The sequence below is a fragment of the Petaurus breviceps genome, unplaced genomic scaffold (genome assembly GCF_028583685.1).
Source record: "Petaurus breviceps papuanus isolate PSGF00001 unplaced genomic scaffold, PetGlider_PUasm1.0 126708, whole genome shotgun sequence".
Lineage (NCBI taxonomy): Eukaryota > Metazoa > Chordata > Mammalia > Diprotodontia > Petauridae > Petaurus > Petaurus breviceps.
This window is the reverse complement of record NW_027185656.1, coordinates 1-21167: the sequence shown is the minus strand read 5'-3', so window position 1 is coordinate 21167 and position 21167 is coordinate 1. Positions and strand designations below refer to the sequence as shown.

General features: G+C 41.3%; 1 protein-coding gene across 7 annotated transcripts; it reads left to right on the top strand.

Moving 5' to 3' along the window:
• The first annotated feature begins 363 nt into the window (after positions 1-363).
• LOC138171277 (ubiquitin carboxyl-terminal hydrolase 35-like) lies at positions 364-19003 on the top strand. Of its 7 annotated transcripts, XM_069100766.1 has the most exons (6): positions 6429-6516; positions 8389-8462; positions 9263-9392; positions 16585-16646; positions 17497-17608; positions 18239-19002. In XM_069100766.1, exon 6 carries the CDS (start codon positions 18286-18288, stop codon positions 18973-18975), a length of 690 nt encoding a protein of 229 aa, XP_068956867.1. In that variant the 5' UTR covers positions 6429-6516; positions 8389-8462; positions 9263-9392; positions 16585-16646; positions 17497-17608; positions 18239-18285; the 3' UTR covers positions 18976-19002. The 7 variants fall into 7 exon arrangements, with proteins under 7 accessions (XP_068956864.1, XP_068956850.1, XP_068956867.1 ...); XM_069100763.1 differs by lacking the exons at positions 6429-6516; positions 16585-16646 and adding an exon at positions 364-447; XM_069100749.1 differs by lacking the exons at positions 6429-6516; positions 16585-16646 and adding an exon at positions 3908-4541.
• Positions 19004-21167: the final 2164 nt, after the last annotated feature.

The following is a 21167-nucleotide window of genomic DNA, read 5'->3' as shown; positions in this document are numbered from 1 at the left end:
TGATTTCTGAGGTCCCTTCTGCTCCAAATCTAGGATCTGTTGGGGGGGAGGTTGTAATGGACCTCAGGGAGTCAGGGGAGGACCTTTGAGCTAATGGATGAAATTTAGGCATCAGCTATCAAGGGTGGGGTGGAATGGGGGTACAGAGGGAAGAATGGAAGGGGAGGCTTCCAGATTCCTCCTCCCAATTTATAACTGTATCAACAAATTATTTGTTATAAAAAATGCAGAGGTTTTTGAGGCCTAGACGTCAAGTATGAGTCAGCAGTGCTTCAGGGAGGCCCCAGATGCTCACGCAATCTTGTGCTGCAGAAAATGAAGCAGATTGGATAGAGCCGATGGTCTCACCACCCTGGGGCCTGGTCACAGCCCATCTGCAGGACTGACTGGTTGTGAGCACTGCATTTTAGCAAGGACTTTGATGATCCAGAGCCCACCTGGAGGAAGGTAACTAGGATTCTGGGAGCACTGGGCCAATTTAACCTGGAGGAAAGGGAGTTTAATCCTCACCTTCCAATATCTGGAGGGCTGTCAGGGGCTGAAGGATTACATTTGTCATTTTTGGCTCAAAAGGGCAGAACTAGGAGGAGGGGGAAGGGAGAGAGAGAGAGAGAGAGAGTGTGTGTGTGGGCAGGGTGGAGGTGAGGGTTGGGGGAGAGAGTTACAGAAGAGTCAGATTTCTGTTTAAGAAAAGGGGAAAATTTCCTGATGGTCAGAGCTCACCTCAATAGGTGACACTGCCTTGTGAGGTAGTGAGCTTCCTGTCATTCTGAGGTCTTCAGGCAGTGGCAGACTGACAGAATGTCTAGTAGAGGAGATTCCTGTATTGGATGGCAGATTGGATTAAATGACCTCTAAGGTCACTTCCAACTGAGAGTCTGATGGTGGAGCCGGGCCTTGGAAGGGGAGTAGGAAATAAGCAAGATGAGGGGGAAAAGGTTATTTGGATGCTGAGCAACGGGCCAGGCAAGGCTTGCTTACCACGATGCTGTCTGTGTTGATTCTGTGTATTCTAGGGCAGGGGAAAGAGCACTGACCCAGGAAGCAGACAGAGCACACCTCTCTGGTCCTCAGTTTTTCCCTCTGTAAAATGGGCAGCAGTGGGGGGTGGGAGTGTGTGTGTGTGTGTGTGTGTGTGTGTGTGTGTGTGTGTGTGTTGGACTACATGGTTCCTGAGTTCCCTTAGCTCTATGGTTCTATGATTTGCACTTTTCCAAGGTCTTAGGAACTTTACAGCATTCTTCTCCCCCTCCCCCATACCATTGTATGCCCAGGGTCCAATAGTACTCCACTGGGCACTCCAGCCATTTTTCCTAATGTGTGTGGTCATGTCCATTTGCCCACCCTTTTTCATCCAGTCCTTCTGCCCTATGTCTGGCCTTACTCATCTCAGGTAAGACACTGGCAGTGGAGTACAGGGGGATGCTGAGTTAAAACCTTGGCTCTGCTCTCTAATGACCTTTGTGACCTTGGGAAGTCATCTGACTTCTGAACCTCCATTTCTTACTCTGTAAATTGAAGGGATTAGACTGGATTAGCTCTAAGATCTCTTCTAGAATTAAATCCTAGAAGCTTAATGTGGGATGATTTGGGGGGGGAGGTCTGTCTTTTACCTCTCCATTATGACTGCTTAAAAAGAGGACATGTTAAATTTAAAACTAGGCCCAGAGGTGTCATTTCTCCTTTTTAAGAAGAAAAAGAAAGACTAACCTCATTGCTGTGTGAATATTTATAAATATGTGTTTACATATTTTGATTTATATATGTGTGTAGATAGATGTGTGTTCATAGGAATGTCTATGTGTACTTATACACATACACATAAAATATGCTAATTACAGATCACAGGACATAGAAATATATGTATGTGTTTTGTGTATACGTACATATATGTACATGGTATAGATTATAGGTGTATATAGACCGTGTGCATGTGTACACATATGTATAAGCACACATATTACGTAAACATCACACATGTGTATATAGTTGTATATATGGGTCATACAGGCTCATTACAGATTATGTCTTATAGGATATAGAAATATATGCATATGTGATTATTTGTGCATGCATATATGCTTAAACATGCATTATATGTTTTATATCTATATGGGCCTACATGTTACACACATGTATGTGCAGGTATAGCTATGTACACATATGTGTATGTATAGAAATCAGCAAATACAAATTTGCCTAGAATGTGTGCCTATATACATATATGTGTATATGTCCATGTATGTATATATCACACACATATAGATGCTGATTACAAATCATGGGCTCATAGGATTTAAGAGCTGAGGGAGCTTAAGAAATTACCTTCATCTTATAGAGAAAGAAACCAAGGACAAATTTACTCATTTGAAGTCACTGTTACCTATCATTGTATGGTTGAAAGCCACCAAAACTCCCAATAATTATCAGATAACATTATTTGATAATTCAGACTTTTTTTCAGTCATTCAGAAATATTTTGTAAGTGACTGTTTTGGCCTTCCCTGGAGGACTAGGACTCAGGAGATAAGGATTCAGAACTGAGCTTTAGGAGCATGAATTGGGAATTGTATCTCCAAATCTCAGTTTCCTCCCAGTAAGAGAAGCATTAAAGTATAATAGAAGGAGCATGGAAGCCAAAAAACCTGGGTTGTCCTGGCTTTCTCTGATTCTGCTCACCATTGCTTGACCTTAGACAAGGTAGTTGTCTTCTCCAGGTCCAAGGTCACACAAACAATTAGCAGGAAGATCCAAGAGTTGAGCCTAAGACATAGATAGCATCATCAGTTTAGATCTAGAAAGGGACCTTTTATTTTACAGATGAAGAAATTAAGGCTTAGAAAAGTTAGGTGACTCGCCCAAGGTCTCATGGCAGTCAGGATTCGAAACCAGATCCTCTGACCCCAGATCTAGACATCTTTACTCTGTGTTCCTCTAACTTCAAACACAGGGCATTTTCTACCATAATACCAAGTTGTTAATGAGGGAAGTCCTTTGGAAATGGTCACACATCATAGAAATGTAATCTATCACTTTCTAAATGAAGGGTTGGACCCAATGATCTCTAAAGTTCTTTTCATCTCTGACATTCTGTGAATTAGTCTGAATTAAGTTTTGTGATGTGGAAGGGGCTACAGGACCTCAGGGGAGTCACTTCATTTTTCTGGACCTTGGTTGCCCCTTTGACCAAATGAGGGGATTGACTGAGTGGTCTCTAAAGCCTTTTCCAGATCTAACATTTTACAAAGCCCCATAGGGGAAGATTATATGAACCAGGGCATTACTTGGATGAAGTAAAGTGCTAGGGTAATCAGGCCCTTCCTTAAGCACCCTGCAGAGACTGGAGAGAAAACCAAAGAAAGGGACCTGAGGGTCATCTAGTTCAACCCCTACCTGAAGTAGAGAGGTTTTCATGCACAGGAAGGGCTGAGAACAAGCGGGGAAAACATGTGACCCCAGAGATGATGGTTAATCAATTCTCAGCAGCCAGGATTGCTTATTGATCTCCATCTTCTTCCCCAGCCCACATCCACCCAAGTTACTCTGGATACCAGCCCAGAAAATGCCTAATGTATAATACATAATTGGTATAGAAGAGCATTGTGGCTGGCTGAGATTGGCTATGAGAATCATAGAGTTGGGCAGTTCAGGGGAATATAAAAGAACCCAAATCTACCTAGTCCATCTTTATTGTACAAGGGGAAACTGAGTCTCAGAGAGGGAAAGGAAAGGGCCTTGGAAAGAGATCATGGAGGAAATCAAGGGACAGAGTCAAGGTTAGAACCCAGGACTCCTCACTCTCAGTCTGCTTCTTTGCTTTTTTCCTCCCATTTTCCATAAATGGGACAAATACTAAGAGAAAGGGCTGTCAGGAATTCAGAATCACAGGGGTTTGGAGTTGAAAGGGATGTCAGGGGTCTTCAAGTTCAACCCACATTTGCACAAAAATCTCCTTTACAGCTGGGTGTGTGTTAGAGCCAGCGGGCTCCTGGTTAAATGTTCTATGTGAGCATTTACACATTCAGAAATCAACAAGCACCACAAATCATGCCTTGGCGTATTGTTTTTTGTTTTGTTGACTGTCTGGACTTAAGAAGATAATGGAGAAAATGCTAAGAATACAGATTAAATTTAAAAGTGCCCTGCTTTTTTTTTTTTTTTTGAGAGAGCCGGTTGTTTAATTTTTACCACCACATTCCTATCTACAGCATATATACAAAAGACCATCCATACTTTTTTTTGAAGGTCTCCAATGGGTCAGCTAGGTGGTGCAGTTGATAGAATGCCCGGTCAGGAGTCAGGAAGACCTGAATTCAAATCCAGCCTCCATATATTTAATGTATGACCCTGAGCAAGTCACTTAACCCTATTTGCCTCAATTACCTCATCTGTAAAATGAGTTGGAGAAGGAAATGGCAAACCACTCCAGTATCTTTACCAAGAAAACCCCAAAAGAGGTCACAAAGAGTCGGATATGACTGAATAACAACAGTAGAAGATAAAACTCCAACACAGAAAACTATAACATAAAGTATTATATGGTAAGTGCATTAAAGATGTTCAAAGTATTTATGAATTCTGAGGGGGAAGATCATTACCAACCAGGGGTTCAGGAAATACTAGCTAAAGGTGATAGCATCCAAATTGGATGTTAAGGGATAGGAAACTATCCCAGGCAGGGGGAATGACCTGTATAAAGACACAGAGGTAGAAAGGGGTGTGTGTGTGTGTGTGTGTGGCTGCAAGACTGGATGGGTGAGTTTATGCCAGGCATAAAAGAGGGCTTTAGATGCCAGGTGACTGGGTTAGCATTTTAGTCCCCTAGTTTTTGAACCCAGTTTTGAGATGATTTCTAATGGATGTATGTAGAAATACTACCTTAAAATGTGCTTATTGTGAAAGTTTTTACATTTCTTTCCACTTCAAGAAAGACATTTTTGGCTAAAAACAAACAAATAAAAAACCTGATTATTGCTTTCTCCATAACCTTCATTATCATTCTCTTACTATGCAAGGGTGGGGAACCTGCGGCTTCAAGGCCACATGTGACCTTCTGGGTCCTCAAGTGAGGCCCTTTGATGAAAGGCCTCAGGCCCTGGGTTCCCTACCCCTACATAGTACATGTCATACTCAGGTTTAGGACAAGGGGAGGTCAGGGGGAAAAGTAGGCCCTGCTCTTTCAGCAATATGGTAGCTCTTGGTCTGAGAGGCAGGTGGTTCAACATATTTACTGGATTGCTTGGTAAGTGCTCCCTAAGTGCTTACTGGAGGGAAAATAAAGCTCTTCCTGCATGATATTACATATTCAAGCCCCAATACTTAGTGTGGATGAGTTTATGAGATCATAGGTCTAGGGCTGGAAGGGACCTTTTGGGCCATCTAGTCTTATCTCCCTCACTTTACAAAGGAGGAAACTGAGGCCCAGAGGGCTTAAGTGACTTGCCCAAGGTTAAATGCATCAGTCAGCAAGCATTTATTAATTACTATGTGTCAGGGACTGTATTTAGTACTAGAGATAGAAAGAAAGACAAAAAATAGTCCCAGCTTTCAAGGAGTCTACATTCTAATAGGGATGGAATGGAGACGATATGAGATGGGTACATACAATATAGAGAGAGAACATGGAAGGAAATCTCAAGGAGAGGCATTAGCTACTAGAGAGAATGCGTAAGGGCTCCTGCAGAAGGTAGGATTTGTGCTGAGCCTGGAAGGAAGCCAGGGAAACTACAAGGCGGAAGTGAGTGGGTACAGCATTCCAGGCATGGGGTACGACCAGTGCAAAAGCACGGAGGTGGGAAATTGTCATGTTTGTCTGGCCTCAAGTAGGCTAGTCTAGCTGTTGTGCGGTGTGGAAGACGAGATAGAGGGCTCTGTTTTGGATATGTTGAGTTTTAGGTTTAGAGTTTTAATGGGGCATCCAGTTTGTGTTATGTGCTAGAGCCAAGATTTGAACACATGGCTTCTAAGGCCTAACATAACTTTACCCCCTACACCACAGCAGTGTCTCTGATTGGATAGACAGTGATCAGACTCCATTATTAGTCACAATGCTTACCCTTACAATTTCTAAAAAGGTTCATAGGATCCTTGATTGGAAGTTGGAAGGGTACTTAAAGAACATTTAGTTCAACTCTTGTTTTACAGATGAAGTGATATTATTAAGTGACTTGCCTCAAGTTATACAGGTAGGAAGCAAATGAATGTGAAAAGATGACTAGTTTTGGAGTGAAAGGACTTGGGTTCAGATCCTGTCTCTATTATCTGTTTGGGTTACCTGTGTAATCTAAGGACAAGTCACTTATCTTCTCTGGGCCCCAGTTTCCTCATCTGACAAAGGAGGGGGTAGATTTGTTGTTTGCAGTTTTTTAGTCACGTCCAATTCTTCATGACTCTATTTGGGGGTTTTTTTGGGCAAAGATACTGGGGGTAATTTACGATTTCCTTCTCCAGCTTATTTTACAGGTGAGGAAACTGAGGCAAACAGGATTAAGTGACTTGCCCAGGGTCACCCAGCTAGTAAGTATCTGAAGCCACATTTGAACTCAGGTCCTCTTACCTCCAAGCCTGGCACTCTATACACTGCACCACCTAGCTGCCCTAGAGGGGTAAGTCAGAGGGCCCCTAAAGACCTTCCTAGGTCTTGATCCTGACTTCAGCATGAGGAGGTTATAATGGATTCATCAAATTTGCCTCCTTACATTTTATTTAATACCTACTTCCTAGCCTTCTGCTGTTTCTATAGCCACCAGACAGCCACTCTTCATCAAAATATTTCACTTTTTCCTCCATATCTGAGATTTTTATTTCTGCTTATACTTAACTTTGGTTTACATTTTAGCCCAACCCCCCTTTTTTATTTCTAATTTCTAACAAAAATCTGATTTTTTCCTACAGAGTCTGATCTTGACTCTAATCAAGTCAATTAGCCAGAATTTATTATTCTGTTGTGTGCCAAGCTTTGTGCTAATCCCCGAGGATAAAAAGGAAGGCAAAAAACAAACAGTCCCTTATCTCCTCAAGTTGAGTCTGCTGAGTATTATCAGGGCTGCAGGTATTGCTGCTAGAACGACACGCCCCCTAGAGGTGGGGGTTGGGTTTTGTTTTATTTGTATTTCTCCTCAACATCTACATACATAAGTAATAAAAAGCTTCGTAAATGATGAATGAATTTGGTTCTTTTATTTCCTATCCATACTTGAAGTTGGCATAGACTCACTGCCAGATTTGCTTTCTGGTTAAACCCTAAACTTCCCGGACCCATGTTGATAAAATGACAACACCTTTCCCTAAATCAAATTATCACCCTTAATTTAACCACAATTATAAATTTAGATTTTTAAAATGGCTTTCTTTTGTTAATATTTTTTCCTAATTATATGTAAAAAATGATTTTAACATTCATTAAAAATTTTTTTTGAGTTCCAAATTCTCTCCCTCCCTCCCCTACCCCTTTCCTAAGACATGTGCAATCATGCAAAACGTATTTCCATACTAATAATGTTGTGAAATAAAACACAGACCCCCCTCCTCCAAAAAAAAACCCCAAATCCACAAACCATGAAAAAAGTAAAGCAAATAAAAGTATACTTTGATCTGCATTCAGACTCTTATCAGTTCTTTCTCTGGATGTGGATAGCATTTTTTATCATGAGTAATGGTTTTCTTTCAAGGTAAGTACCCTGGAAGTATCTGAGTTGGGTAGGTGTTGGACAAAAGTATATGTGACTTTTTGAGTTGGATCCCAAATACCCCCTATGAATGTTGGCATTCTAGAGTAACAAGAACTCAAAACCTCATTTCATTCCAAAGTCACTTAGCCAAGCACAGACTCCTAGCTTTGGGCAGAGAAAGGTGAACAGCAGGTGAAGCATGCTGGTTAAGGGATGGCTGTCCACCAGACAGATACTGCCAGTGTGATCTATGGGATAGGTGATTAACCTGGTATCCATGAAACTTTTGTTTTTAATATTTTGAAAATTCTATTTCAGAATAATTGATTTCCTTTGCAACTCTGTGTACTTTATGTTATGCACTTAAAGGCATTATTTTGGCAAAGGATCTGACTTCACAAGATTGGGATGGGGATGGGAGGGCACTGATGACACCCAAAAAGTTAAGAACCCTTGAGACAGAAGACCTGAAGTAAATCCCACTTGTGATACTTAGTAGCTACAAGCAAATTATTTAACCTTTCTGTGCCTCAGTTTCCTCATCTGTAAAATAGGGGAAGAACAAGTATAGTCTCTAAACTCATAGGATTATTGAAGTTCTCAGATGAAATAATGTATGTAAATCAATTTGCAAACCAGATGCTATATAAATGTCAGCTACTATTATTTATTATTGTTATTATCTTATTTTTCTCATCTTTTTTTCCATGGAATTTAGGTAAAAACAGTCCTGGGAAAATGGATATCCTTCTTTCATTCTTTATGTTTCACATTCTGCAGAGCATCGCACAGGTAGATGAAATAACTGCCTTTTGTAATTAAAAGTGTTAGAATGTAAGAGCTTTCATTGTTACTGTTAATAATAGTATTATTCATCTGAACTAGTTCTATGAATGTGTCCATGCCATTCAGGCTGCCTGAGGCCATTGGGACTGGAGACTTATAGGAAATCTAGTTTGACTCTGTTCCTTGCTGTGTGCATGGAGCTGGCAACTCCTTTGTCAGTGTTTGGACCAAGCATTACTTGAAGCATGAGCCCCTCCCTTACTGCATGAAGAGGGGCATAAACCCCTCCCCCCTTACTGAATTCCTCTATTTGAACTCATTCAGTGATCAGAGGCTCACTACCATGTGAGGCAAGTTTCTTTTGTTCGACAGCTCTCACCATTGGAAACTGTTTCTTTTATCTGGAGTAGAAAGTTACCTCCTGTGGTCCTCAAACCAAAGAATCTTTGACTCGTAGAATATCAGAATAGTTCTACACTCTCTTCTTCGAAGGGTTTTTGTAAAGAAAGTGCTTTGGAAACCTTAAGATACTCTAGAAATGTGAGTGATTATAATTACTATAGAAGGAATGATCAAAGTCATAGGGCTGTGTGGTATAGTGAAGAGAACATCCATTTTGGAGGCAGAGGGCATGGATTAGAGTCTTGACTCTCTTCTCTGACATCTTTATGACTTTAGGCAAACCTCTTTCCTTCTCTGGGCCTTGGTTTCTCCCTATGTAAAATGACAGGGTTAGACTTGGTAAGTCCTATCATCCCTTTTAACTCCACATTTGATGATTTAATCAAAGTATCTTTCCAATGTAGGAATTATCCTGATGGGAATCATCTAACCTCTGTTTGAACATGTCCAGTGACGGGGAGCTCACTACTTAACAAAGCAGACTGTTTCATTTTGGACAGATTCTTTTTTCTTCATGAGTGACAGAAGAAGCAGGTAAGTAGGTTACAGAAAATGACAGGATTGGAGGAGGAGGGGAAGAGGAGAAAAGCTTTCTTAATTATGTTTTGTGGTCTTTGGGAACATTTTCAGTGATGTTGGGTATGGGTTTCAACTGTTTTCTCTTCAACCTTGAATAAAAATATCTCTAGTCAATCAATAAGCCTGTATTCTTGGCTGCTGGAGAGACATAGATTGTTCAGGGCAAATAGCCCTGAAGTTGGAATCAGAGGAGCTGGGTTGGAAGGCCCTCTCTGCTACTAGCCATTGCCCCATGAGACCTTCAACAAGATACTTCCTTCTCTGGGTCTTAGCATCTTTAACTGCAAAGCAAGGGGGTTGGAAAAGGTCAGAACTGTAACAGAAGGGGAAAATGAACAGGGTGTGGTTCCAGAGGCACAATGGATGAAGCACTGGCCCTGTCAGGAAACTCTAAGTTCAAATCCAGCCTCAGACAATTGCAGGTTGTCTGACCCTGGGTAAGTCACTTAACTTTTGTCTACCTGTTTCCTCAACTGTAAAAGGAGGATAATAATAGCAACTATCTCCCAGGGTTGTTGTGAGGGTCAAATGAGATATTTGCAAAGTGCCTTGCAAACCTTAAAGTGCTATATATAGCTATAATAACTGCTATAATAAAATATATAATAATATAACATTATATTATATAATATCACATATAAACTATATAAAAAGTGCTATAATAATTATTATTAGAGCAATGAAATTTAGAGGTTGTGATCAACCCCTGCACTTCTTTAGCTGTTGAGCTTGGCACTTAGTTGGCAGTAACGGTGGAAATAGGAACCTACCAGATGAGGCTTATGGAAGGATGAATTTTTTGAGGGTTTGGGGGGACCACAACTGTGAGTTTTTTAGGCATGAGAATCTTCCATTAAGGAAACTTCCTTGACTAATACAGATTGGTGCTTGTTTTACAACTTATAGTCTTAATGAGTTGTCTGGGGGGTGGGGTGCTGAAAGGCTACTTCAGGTCCCACAGCCTGCACATTTCAGAGATCAGCTCTTTATTCATTGTGTTACACAGCCTTTCTGTTACAAGGATCATTGTGGTCCTTATCCCCCGAGTGGCACAGACTTCTCCAACAGCTAAGTGACCTTGGTGGTTAAGTGAAGTCCATATTGAATAGAGATCCAGGTATGATTGGCTAAAGAGTTTAGCCTGGGAAAGAACATTTTCTGGGGTAAGTGCTAATATTAGTAGGCTGTCTCCTTTTGTCCTAAAGATGCAATCAAACCTTCCAGAATGCTTGGAGATCAATCTGTGTACTGTAACTCAAACTTTGGGGAATGAACAGAAGCAGCTGATGCAATAGACCAAGCATTGGACTGGAGGTCAGACGACCTGGGTTCTGGACTCAGAGCCATAGTTGACTTCCTCTGTGGCTTCAAATTAGCCCTATTCTCTCTCTCTCTCTCTCTCTCTCTCTCTCTCTCTCTCTCTCTCTCTCCCTCTCTCTCTCTCTCTCTCTGTCTCTCTGTCTCTCTCTTTCTTTCTCTCTCTCCTCCCTTCTCCCTCTCCCGCTTACCCCCCCCCAGTTTCCCTATAAGTCAAATGGTGTTAATAATTTCTGCCCCCTCCCCACTCACCAGAGCTATTGTGAAAGACAAATGAAGCAATGAAGGATATCTCAGAATTGTAGAATCTCGGGTTGGGAAGAAATCTTAGAGGTCTCATCTTAGAAGCTCAGCCCAGTGGACATTCTAACATCCCCAGCAAGTGGCCCACCTGTGTCTCTTTCAGGACCTCCAGTGCTGGAGAGCTCCCTACCTCAGGAAGTATTCAATTCCATTACTGGAAACCTTTAATCTCATGTCTAATGCTAGGATAGTCTTTATTCTGTTGAGCTGAAATTTGCCTCCAGATGACTCCCCCATCTGCCCCATTGCTCCTGATTCTGCCCTTTGAGGTCAAGAGGAACAAATGTAATTCCTCTTTCGTATGACAACCCATTAGATACTTGCAGACAATGATCTTATCCCCCTTGCTGTATAATATGTTGCACACATAAAAAGTAACAGTAAAGGAGATTTTGTTTGTATTCAAGGTTCTAGCTAATATTGGAATGCTTGTGGGCACAAAGGGAGGACTGGTAACTAGACCTGAGTGTGTAGCTGTATTCTGTTGAGGGCATGTCAGACAAAGTAATAGGCATAGGTAGGGATAGTCATTTGGCTCTGAGGCTTTTAAATGAGTGTAAGGATTTATTTTTTATAGAACTCTGCTGAAAGCATGTTAAAATAATCCTAACCTCTGAAGTAGGCCTCCCCAGTGGCACCAGAGAGAAAGGCAGAATGGTTTTTACATTAATAAAAGTAACTCTGATTTCTATAGAACTTTTCAGGTTTTTAAAGTATTTACTTTCCAATAACTCTATCAGGTAGATAAGGCCAGTATTATTGACCCCATTTCACAGTTGAGAAACATAAGGTTCAGATACTTCCCTGGGGTCACAGAGCAACTAAGTATCTGAATTAAGACTTAAATTCTGCTCTCTTTAGCGCAAAGCCAGTATTTTGTTCCTGTTACAAAATCAGAATCAAAGAATTTTAAAGCTAGGAGACGTATCATAGGTCCATCGGTCCAATTTGTGCCTGAAAAACCATAGGGGCCAACATAGGGGCCAGGTGTGGTAGTATCCACCAGTAATCTCTGCCACTGGGGAGGCTGAGGGTAGAGGATGGCATGAGCTTGGCACTGCGGAGGTAAATCCCCAGGAGTGGGGAAGGCTCTCAGGTTGTCTAAGGAAGGGCGAACCACCCAGGTTAGAAATGGAGCAGTTCAGAGCTTTAGCGCCATTTAGCGGTAGAGTCAGGCCAGTGACTGGCAGCTGTACTTCCAGCCTGGGTGAAATAGGGAGACTCGGACTAAAAAAAGAGTCAATCTTCTCTCTTTTGATGAATTAGCTCCACAGAGGAAGGAAACTGCCACCTACTAAGGTAGCCCTTTCCACTTGTTAGATACCACACAAACACTAGGACCTGAAGTCAGAATAGCTGCATCTGAGTCCTACTACTATGCTTCTCTGTATACTGTATCTCCTATCCTAGCCAAGTAGCCCCTACCAAACCTTTCATTTCTCTGAGCCTCTGTTAACTGTGGATCATGTATTGTATTACCTTATGGGGCAGGGAAAGATTATGAAGGTCAACTGAGATAATTTGGACTGAAGACATGAATTTAAATTCTGTCTCTGCCACTTGTGATATGTATGACCTTGGGCAGCTCATTTGACATTTCTAGGCCTTAGTTTCTTCATCTGTAAATTGATGGGGTCGTCCAGCAAGAAAAGAGAGAAAAATAAATTCCATTCAAAATAACTATAAAAGTATATATAATATCTGGGAGTCTACCTAATAAGACATAACATAGGAGCTATATGTGAATGCAACTATAAGAAACTCTTTACAAAAGTAAAGATGAATCTGAATAATTTAAGAGCTATTAACTGCTTGTGATTGAGCCAGGGCAAGATTAAAACAATTGGCAGCTTGGTGGTATAGTAGATAGAACACCAGGCCTGGAGTCAGGAAGACTTATCTTCCTGAGTTCAAATCCAGTCTCAGACACTTACTAGCTCTATGACCCTGGACAAGCTATTTAACCCTTTTTGTCTCAGTTTTGTCATCTGTAAAATGAGCTGCAGAAGGAAATGACAAACTACTCCAGTGTCTTTGCCAAAAATCAAACTCAAAAGGGGTCACAAAGAGTCAGACGTGACTGAAAATTACCAAACAACGGCAGCAACAACATGATAACAAAGACAATGTTACCTAAGTTAATTTACTTATTCATTGTCATACCAATCAAATTATTGAATGATTATTTTGTATAGTTAGAAAAAATTATAGTGAAATTCATCTGGAAGAACGAAAGGTCAGGAATCTCAAAGAAAATGAGGGAGCCTAATATTACCAGAACTCAAACTGTACTACAAAGCAGTGATCATCAAAATATTGATTAAAGACTAGAGAATTCAATTAGTGGAGCAGATTAGGTATACAATATTCAGAAGCAAATGAGTATAGTTTCCTAGTGTTTATTAGCCCAAAGACCTCAATTTCCGAAGACTCACTATTCCAACAAGAACTACAGGGAAAACTAGAAGGCAGTCTGACATAAATTAGTTTTAGACTATCATCTCATACCCAGGTAAGTCCAAATGGACACGTGACATCAGTATAAAAGGCTATACCATAAACAAATTGTAGGAACAAGAAAGATACCTTTTGCAACTGACCAAACATGGGATAGAAAGGAAAACAGGAGATAAAATGGAGAATTTTGATCATATAAATTGAAATGTTTTCAAATAAAGCTAATACAGTTAAAATTAATTAGAAGGGAAAGAGGTAACTGAGGGAAACATTTTTGTGTCAAAATTTTCTGATAGAGGTCTGATATCCAAGATATCCAAGTAACTGATTCAAATATATAAAAATAAGAGCCATTTGCCAACAGATAAATGAGCAAAGGGTATGAACAGGGATTTCTCAAAGGACAAAATCCTAAGCAATCAAAGTAATATATAAAAAAAATGCTCCTTATTATTGATATTAGGTTCTACCTCATGTCCATCAATTTGGCAAAGTTGACAAAAAAGGAAAATGATAGTTGTCTAAGAGCCTGTGATAAACAGGAGCACTGATACAGTATTGTTAGAGTGAATTAGTCCAGCCATTCTGGAAAAGCAATTCAGAACTGTGCCCCCAAAGTCAAAAACTGTGTATACACTTTGTTATACTACTGAACCTATACCCAAAGAGATCAAAGAAAGAGGAAAAAGACTTATAAATGGAAAAATATTTCTAGTATCTACTTTCATAATGGCAAAGAGCTAGAAACTAAGGGGGTGTTTACTACTTGGGGAATGACTGAACAAGTTATGGTTTATGAATGTTACAGAATATTGTTGTGCATAAAAACTGACAAAAAGGACAGCTTCAGAGAAACCTGGAAGGACTTGTGTGGATTGATATAGAGTGATGGGAGTAGAACCTAGAGAACAATTTATACAACAACATCATAAAAAAAAACAACTAAGAAAGACTTAAGGGTGCTCATCAATGAAATGACTGATTGTGCTTTCCGAGGACCAATGATAAAACGTTGTACCCATTCCTCATAGTAAGGCGATGAACTCAGTAATAGATGATTTCAGGCATGGCCAATGTGGGGATTTGTTTTACATATTTGCACATGTTTTGCATATTTGTCAATATGCATATTTGATAAAAGGGTTTTGTTAGCTTTTCTTTCATTTTAATGTATGTGTGTGTGTGTGTGGGGGGGGGCTTTTATTAAAGGGGGATTTGCCTTAGTTACCAAAATGCAAAAATTTAAAAAGTAAGAAAAAAGAGGATCATAAAAGTGTTTTTTTAAATGCATGGAAGAGCACAGAAGAAAGGTCATTGGGGAACCCAGACAAGCTGAACAACTTTGAAAATAACAACATAGAATTTATTAAATACTTGGAGATAGAATTAAGCTGTTGGTAGCACTGATCTTTGCTACCTGTATAATCCCCTTCTGTTCTGCTTTCCGTATGGAAATGTTTGTCTGATTTGGTGCTTAAATTCAGAATTTAAAAAAAAACACAATACAACTAAAAATGGGAGGGTTAAATTTAGACCTCTAAGGTCTATTCTGACTCTAAATCTCTGATCATGCGACTTAGATTCTTGTGACCTTAGTTCAAATATTATCTTAGATGTTTACTATGTGATTATGGGAAAGTCACATGAGTTCCCTAGCCTCAATTTCCTCATCTGTAAAATCTACAGTATCTACCTCAGAAAATTCTTAAGAAGCTTTAAAAAAAAATCACACATAACAAGTGCTTTTCATACATTCCACACCCGTATTTTCCTTGACCTGGTAAGGAAACTCCTTCTGTCAAAGCAGGTTGGCACCTCCTCTGTACCATATAACCCTGGAAGTTGCCTTGGACAGAGATGGGGTGGGGTTATGTGTTTAACAAGAACCATTCCCCAGAGTGACTGGCCCAGAGCCAGTGAGATGTGAGAAATCACCATCAGTGAGAGGGGTGAGATCTGTTTTTTGACTCTTTGTATCCCTAGCACTTAGCACAGGGCCTGGTACATAGTAGGTGCTTAATAAATGTTTGTTGACTGACCACGATCCATCATGCCTTGCTGCTTACAACAAGAACAATAGGGGGAGGAAGAGTGATAATGAATATTAGTGCTGGTCTGATAAGATACTGCCTCAAACACTGAATGAAAGACTCTGGACAAGTCACCTAAACATCTCCCAGCCTCAGTTTTCTTACCTGTAAAATAAGACAATAATGACACGCACATCAGAAGGTTGTGGTGAGGAGCAAATGAAATACACACACATATATGCATATACATATATGTTTGTATGTATATGTGTGTATGGATGGATGGCAGCTAGGTAGCATACTGGACAGAGCTCTGGAGTCAGGAAGATCTGAGTTCAGATCCAGCCTCAGTCACTTACCAGCTGTGTGACCCTGGACAAGTCACTTAACCCAGTGTGCCTCAGTTTCCTTATCTGTAAATGAGCTAGAGAAGGAAATGGCAAACTACTTTAGTATCTCTGCCAAGAAAACTCCAAATGGGATCACAGAGAGTTGGACACAAATGAAAAATGACCAGGCAATAGCATACACACATACACACATACATATGTGTGTTATATATCATTTGATTGACTTTATATATAGTGCTTTGCAAACCTTAATGTACTATATAAATGTTTATTATTATTATTAATCATTATTATTATTTAAACTCAATGATTCCTGGTCTTCTCTGGGCCCCCTGCTCATTGTATCATCTGAAGCTTATTAATGAGAGGCGATATCTCATTCCGGGCAGGTGGGTGGTGCAGTGTCTATAGTGCTAGGCCTGGAGTAAGGAAGATCTGAGTTCAAATCCAGCCTCAGACATTTACTAGTTGTGTGACCCTAGCTAAGTCAGTTAACTCTGCCCCAGTTCCTTTATCTGTAAAATGAACTGGAGAAGGAAATGACAAATGTCTTAACATATTCATAGTAATTAATAATAGCCAGCATTTATATAGCACATTAAGGTTTGCATAGTGCTTTACAAATATTTTCTCATTCTATCCTCAAAACAACCCTGGGAAGTAGGTGCTATTATTTTTCCTATTTTGCAGATGAGGAAATTTTATGCAAACAGAAAAGTTAAGTGACGTACCCAGGATCAGCCTGCTAGCTGGTGAGTGACTTTGACAGGATTTGAACTTGGGTCTTTCTGACTTCAGGTCCTATGCTCTATCCATTGCATCACCTCACTGCCTCTATATCCATAGAACATGGGACATCAGAGCTAGAAAGACTTTTAAAATATAGAATATTAAAAGTTAAAACTGGTAATGACTTCAGACTATATAACATCAGAACTGAAAAGGGTCAGAACATAAAATGTCAGAACAAGAGCTTCAGAATGGACTTTAAAACATAGACTATAAGAGTGTATGTAGGGGCGAGGACAGGAGAACCTTAGAATATAGAATGTCAGAGTTGGGTGGGACCTTAGAACATAGGATTTAAGAATTATGAGGAACTTCGGAGACCACCCAGTCTTCCTTCCTCATTTTAAAGCTAAGTAAAGTGATCACCAGAAAAAAAGTGACTTACCCAAGGTCCTGAGCATAGGCAAGGAGTAAGATAGGTGTCCATTTTGGTGTAACATCCAAGGTTGTGATGGAAGTGAACGAGAGACATTAAAATATGACCTTTATAAAAATAATTGCTTATGTCTTTGACTCTAGAAGGTTCTTCTCTCCATGGTTTATAGATAGGTATTTTGTGGGAGGTCAAGTGACCCATATCTCAGAGCCATTAGTGGGCAGTGACATTACATGGAGGAAGTGGGCCTGGATGGATGGGTAAGATTTGGATGGGTAGGGAGTTAGGAATTTGTGTGTATTCATGTCAGCGTTAGTCACCACTGCAGACCACTTGGCATGGGGACACTGGAGAAGGGAAGGAGGTATGGCCGTGCTTCCTCCACATGTAGTAGCTAGGTTCTTTTGCCCAGCTTTCACAAGAATCTCATCCCATAGAGTTACAGTGGGAAGAACATCATCCTTTCTGTGCTTCGAGGCGCCATATTGGGAATGGATAGAGAGATAGAAACAACCTAGTTCCTGCTCTCAAGAAGCTCACAGGCAAAAGGTAGGATGCAATGTATTCTTTTAAAAAATGATGCAAGGTAGACTGTGGTTAAGGAGAAGGAGAGAGCCAAAGTAATATGTGGCAGATCTAAGATCTGAACTTGGGTTCTGTGTTTCTTAAGTTTGGTGCTCCAAATTTAGGAGTTCCACCCCTTCAACCCCCACTTCCAAGTGATCTCTGGGTTTAATAGACACTGCATTTATTCTGAGTTCATTGGCCATTTGTGTTGCCTTCATTTACGTTATTATAGCAGTTATACATATATATTGTTCTCCCGGTTCTTACTTGGCTCTGAATCAGTTCCTACAAGTCTTCTCATGTTTCTCTGAATTCCTCATGATCATTTTTTTATGTGTGGCATAGTAATATCCCACTACATTCACCTACCATAGTTTGTTCCACCATTTCTCAACTGATGGACAATCATTTTGTTTTCAGTCTTTTGCCATCACCAAAGTGCTGTTATTAATATTTCGGTATATATGAGGTCTTTTATGTTGTCTGTGACTTCCTTGGAGTTCATGCCCAGTAAAAGAATCTCTGGACCAAGGGGTGTGAATAGCTTAGTGAGTTTTCTCAGGTAATTCCTTTGGGGTCTGTTGATGATTGATTCTGATGTTTGGGGGGGAGGGGTGGAAGGAAGGGATCTCTTGCTGCAGCCCCAGCAAGGAGCAGCTATGGACAAGATCCTGGAAGCTGTGATGCTGTCTTCCTACCCCACCAATGTGAAGCAAGGTTTGGCACGGCGGGTGATTGAGGCAGCAAAGCAGCCCATGGACAGTGCGCAATGCTGGGCCATGCTGGAGCTGTCCACCAAGCTCTTCCTGGTGGGCGACACCAAGTTCAAGCGGGAGATTGGGCAGGAGGTCCTTGAAGTCTATGGCCGATACCACCTAGAAGCCTTCCTAGAGTTCTTTAATGCCCATTTCCTCCTGACTCTGCTGCAGGAGGGTTATGGGACTCCAGGCCACCCCAGCCCCTATGTGCTGGATTATGTCCAGCTGGGCCTGCAGTTCATCCCTGAGGGCCCAGAGGCCGAAGGTGTCTTTGCCTTGCTCCGCCTGGAAGTCCTGAGAAAGGTGTGTGAACGGCCCGGCCCCAGGCAGTGTGCCAAGGTGGCTCTCCTCCTGAGCCAATACCCACGCTGCATTCCAGATGGCAGACACCGGCTGCTCTTCTGCCAGCAGCTGGTCCGCTGCATCGGACAGTTCCAGTGCCTGGCAGAGGGGGATGAGGGCATTGTGGAGTTCTTGAGCCATGTGAACCAAGTGAGTGGGCTCTTGCCTAAAATTTGGAGGGCTCAAGCCTCATCCATCCTGCCATCCCTGAAAGAGCTGTTTGCCATCATCTCCTCCACAGGTACCTAGGGCAGGGGGCGGGTTTGTGGAGAGAGGGCTGGTCAGTGGGCTCAGGAAGGCATATGTGTCTTGACATTAAATACTGGAGAATGTCAGAGCTATGCAGGACCCCTCTAGTCTAGCTTCCTCCCATCATGTTGTTTTACAGATATGTAAACTGAGGTTCAGGGAAGTATGGAATGTCTTTTTCCAAGTTCATACAGCTTGCTCCTCCGGGAATAGAACCCAGATCTTTTTTTTGTTTGTTTTTGTTTTTGATTTTTGGAGGGGGGAAAGGTAGGGCAATTGGGGTTAAGTGACTTGCCCAAGGTCACACAGCTAGTTTTGTGTTAAGTGTGTGAGGCTGGATTTGAATTCAGGTCCTCCTGACTCCAGGACTGGTGCTCTATTCACTATGCCACCTAGCCACCCCTAATCAATCAATTAATAAGCATTTTTTAATAGGGGAGACAGCATGTAAATAAACACAGACAAGATGGAAAGTAGGTCTCTTGAGGAAGGTGAAAATTATCTGGGGCACTGAGAAGTTAGTGCATAGTTGCAAAGCTAGTATGTATCACAGTTAAGACTTGAACCCAGGTCTTTCTGATTCCAAGGCTTGCTCCCCTACTCACTTCACTTGAGAGCCACATGGACTGGAGTGTAAATATATGTAGTATTCATATATGTGCAAAGACGTGTATGTATGAATGCCCCATTTAAATATGGCATTCTTTATGACCTCTCCTCTGCCTGGATGTCAGGTGGTCCAATCCCATCCACATCCTAGCTTGTGATCCTGGATAAGTCATGACTTGCCCACCACTCATCACTCTGCTGATCCCCCTGCTCCACATTCTATAGATGTATTATTTCCCCTATTAGCCCATAAGCTTATCGAGCCCAGGGACCACGCCATTTTTTATCCCCAACACTAAACACAGGGTCTTGTGTCTGATAAGTATTTATTGAAATGAATAAAGAAAAATCCCCTTCCAGGCACAGCCTTTACTAAAATTCCAGGGCTGCTAGGAGGGGTTTTCTTATTGGTTGCCAGGAGAGCACCCTTTTGGATAGAATTCTCCCCTCATTCTGCCTCAGCCTCCCACCTCAAAGAAGCCAAGAGTTGTTCTTGGCAGCACTGGGAAAATGGAAGGGATGATGGCTTGGGTGTCAGGTAGTCAAATCCTATTTCTGCCACATACTAGCTGTATGAACGTAGGCAAGTCTCTGGTCTTTTCTGAACCTGAGTTTCATCACCAAGAATATGGTGGATAGACAGTCAGAAAGATAGATATTTATCAAGCCTTTATTATGTGCAAGGCACTGTGTTAAGTACTGGGGATAAAAATAAAAGATAGCAAGGCTGTTCCTGTCCTCAAGGAGCTTATATTTTAATGGGCAAAGACTACACATAAAGGGGGCGACTAGGTGGTGCAGTGAATAGAGCACCGGCCCTAGAGTCAGGAGGACCTGAGTTCAAATCCAGCCTCAGACACTTAACACAAAAACTAGCTGTGTGACCTTGGGCAAGTCACTTGCCCCCAATTGCCTTCCGAAAAGCAAAAAATAAAAAAGACTACACATAAAGGGAGCTTGAAGGGAGAAGGGATTCTGGAGGCACGGTTTGGAGATAGCCAGGAAGTGATATGGAAGCTTGGATAAGGTGAAAGGCCCCTATCCAAACTCAGGAGTAGAGTCCAAGCTTTTTATGGGAAAGGAATGGGGAGGAGGTGACTTGTTTGGAATATGACCTGCATGATAATCCTTTCACTGTCTGACTCACAGGGTTGTTGTGAGGGAAAAGTGTCTTAAAGTGACAGCCTTAAAGTGGTATGGTCATCATCATTGGTATTCCTGACAAAGTAGAGTCAATCTAAATTATTCAGTTTCTGGCCTCAGCTCTCTCTAACCCTGGGAGCTCATGAATAAGGGAACAGGCCCAGGCTCTGGCCTGTCCCCATTGCCTCTTGGTCAATGTCTGCTGGTCACAGTACATACAGTCTGACATGGACATAGAGGGAGGTGTGCCCTGATGTAACTCATGTGTAGGCAGAACACAGATAGGACAACCACATGTACATACAGCACATTAAAACTGAGGGTTATGTGCACATGCACACATACACACACACGCATGCACACACGCATTACATAATCCACTCAAGTCAAATTATGTCAACCAACCTTTATTAAGTACTTTCTATGTGTTGACATTGTTC

Coding starts and splice junctions, on each gene's coding strand:
- LOC138171277 (XM_069100769.1), top strand. CDS start 18,286: ATGGACAAGATCCTGGAAGCTGTGATGCTGTCTTCCTACCCCACCAAT.